Source organism: Cucumis melo, chromosome 11 (assembly GCF_025177605.1).
Source record: "Cucumis melo cultivar AY chromosome 11, USDA_Cmelo_AY_1.0, whole genome shotgun sequence".
Classification (NCBI taxonomy): domain Eukaryota; kingdom Viridiplantae; phylum Streptophyta; class Magnoliopsida; order Cucurbitales; family Cucurbitaceae; genus Cucumis; species Cucumis melo.
The window spans coordinates 14,748,531-14,750,908 of record NC_066867.1 but is presented as its reverse complement, the minus strand read 5'-3'; the positions used below and the strand labels follow the sequence as shown (position 1 = coordinate 14,750,908).

The 2,378-nt window shown below is 30.6% G+C and overlaps 1 protein-coding gene across 1 annotated transcript; it reads right to left on the bottom strand.

The window, feature by feature from the left end:
• Positions 1-600: 600 nt before the first annotated feature.
• LOC103490424 (uncharacterized) lies at positions 601-1,690 on the bottom strand. The gene is made up of 3 exons (XM_008449915.3): positions 1,585-1,690; positions 1,305-1,386; positions 601-1,219 (listed from the first exon to the last, which is right to left on the bottom strand). Exons 1-3 carry the CDS (start codon positions 1,588-1,590, stop codon positions 942-944), a joined length of 366 nt encoding a protein of 121 aa, XP_008448137.2. The 5' UTR covers positions 1,591-1,690; the 3' UTR covers positions 601-941.
• Positions 1,691-2,378: the final 688 nt, after the last annotated feature.

Below are 2,378 nucleotides of genomic sequence, written 5' to 3'. Positions count from 1 at the left end.
CCTAAACACCTTGAACGTGGAAGGAGCTACGGCCCAGAGCTAGAGACGAGTTAGGCGAAGTATTCAGAGTCTAGGATTTGCTTTTGTACCTATTGGTGAGAAAAAAATATAATTGTACGTAAAGCTTTGGCCCAACAAATAAAAGATGTTGCGTTTATATATTTTTTCGCTGCATTGTTTTGTTTTTACCATTAAATAGCAATAAGAGTTAAGTTGAGCTATGTACAAGCGGGCTAAGTCGATTGTTTAAGTTATTTATTCGCGGCGTTGTATTGAGGAAGTCTCCTAAGACCCACGATGGAACCTTCATGAGGAGACTGGTTTAGAAGTTAGTTCCACTTAATTTCTGTTCAATATTTGTTACATGGTGTGGTACGCATTGAATGTTTAGGCGGCACGCCTCCACTTGGTTGCATGAAGTGGCAAAGTTGGAGTAGGGTGTGACAATAACCTTATGATCTTAGTTTATTAGATTCAAGATTATAATATTTAATTTCACTAATAATTCTCCGATAAGAACTTGATTGAATAGAACTATGATTTTAAACTACAAAATACGAGTTTTAGGACCTAAATTCTAATAAAATGGCAATAAATTGCATCCAAAACTTGTATTTATAATATATAACAAAGTTTGAATAGTTTACATGACTAACAACTAATACATGTCTTTTGTCTTTCAATTTTACATAATAATAAACAGCAATATGAGGTAGACTTTAAAATCTTATTACAATTTGTAATATATACAAATTAAATAGAAGTGAAACTCTACTGATACTTTTAACTTTATTAAATACACCTAGAAAAGATCCAAATGCTGCACGTATAAACCTTCCATAAATATTTATTTTTTATAGATTCTAAAATTTTAGTATATTTGTAAAAATATTATTAATAGTTTTACCATTATTTTTATTTTTATTGGTGCCAACCATAAATCACCGTATGGAATAGGAAGGGTAGGGGCCAAGGTTGTAGCAATAGCAATAAGATGAATGATGAGGCACTCCCCATGAGCATGTCCATGTTATGCCGCCGTCTTTGTTTTTGTCTTTATCTTTATCTTTGTCTTTATCTTCAACTGCGTTCACCGTCTCCAACTGCGCCGAACCGAAACCCTTCCGTAGCAATTCAGTGAGTTCTATGGGATCTATATCTCCAACTACCTCCACTTTATCTTTATCGTCTCCTACCAAGCTAATTGTCTCAATGCTCCCTGTAATTCCATTTTTAATTAATTAATTATATCAATATAGATTATAATTATGTTATAAATACATGTATGTATGGTTTTTAATTACCTTTGACAGATGCTGCAATCTTCAAGGCTTTGCTGCGGTACTTGGGCCCCCTTTTCATCGATACTCGAATTACTATCTTTTGCTGCAAAGATACGATCTAAGCTAAAATACTCTATTTTATTTTTTGTTTCTTGCTGGTGCATGCTATTTCAAAAATCATGTGTGATCAAAATTTTAAGAGCAAAACGTTCTTCTTATGATTCTGGCTTAGATTTTAAAAATTCTCGATAATGAAACAGAGAAACTCATAGATCAAAATAGTATTTCATAACGTAGCTACCTTCATTTTTGTTGAAACTGATGAGAAAGAATGAAGTGTCCCCACAAAGCTTAGAGAGAGAGAGAAAGAGAGAAGGTATTTGGGTGTGAGTTAATGAGAAAATATGGGTTTGGTGTATTTAATATTTATAAGCTAATTTTGTAATAAAGAAAGAAATACAGCTTTCTTGAGCTTGTAAAGCGCGTTTTAATGCTTCAAACGACCAAGAAAAATTCAACACAAAACTCCATATTTATATATACACACATTTTTACTAAATAAAATAAAATAACCCTATGTTATACATTAAGATTACTTTTTATAAATATAACAAATCGACAAAATATTTACTGCATGTGTAACAAAATAAAAAACTCCATGTAGTTGGTAATTCTTTTAAAATATTTCAGATTTGCTTTTTTTCTCATCGTCTTTCTTCTTTTCTTCTTTTGGGATTTGTTTTCGTTGTATTTTTTCTCTTCTTCTGCAATTTTTCTTTTATTTCTTTTCAAACTGTTATTTGGTTTCAAGATCGTGTATCAAATATAAAATATCTATTTTTTTTTTCCAAATTGTTATTTGGTTGTTCAAAATCGTGTATAAATATGAAGGAGCTTGAAAAAAACGTTGTTCAGATTTGGGTAGCCAAATCTAAAAAATCATGTACAAAAAATAGTTAAATCTAAGCGATCGTGTATCACAAATAAATGATTGTATAACAAAATCTAAACAATTGTGTACCATAAATAACAGTGTAAATATATTTCTGTTTTGTTATATTTTTTAAAAGATCCCTTAAGTTAATCATAATATTA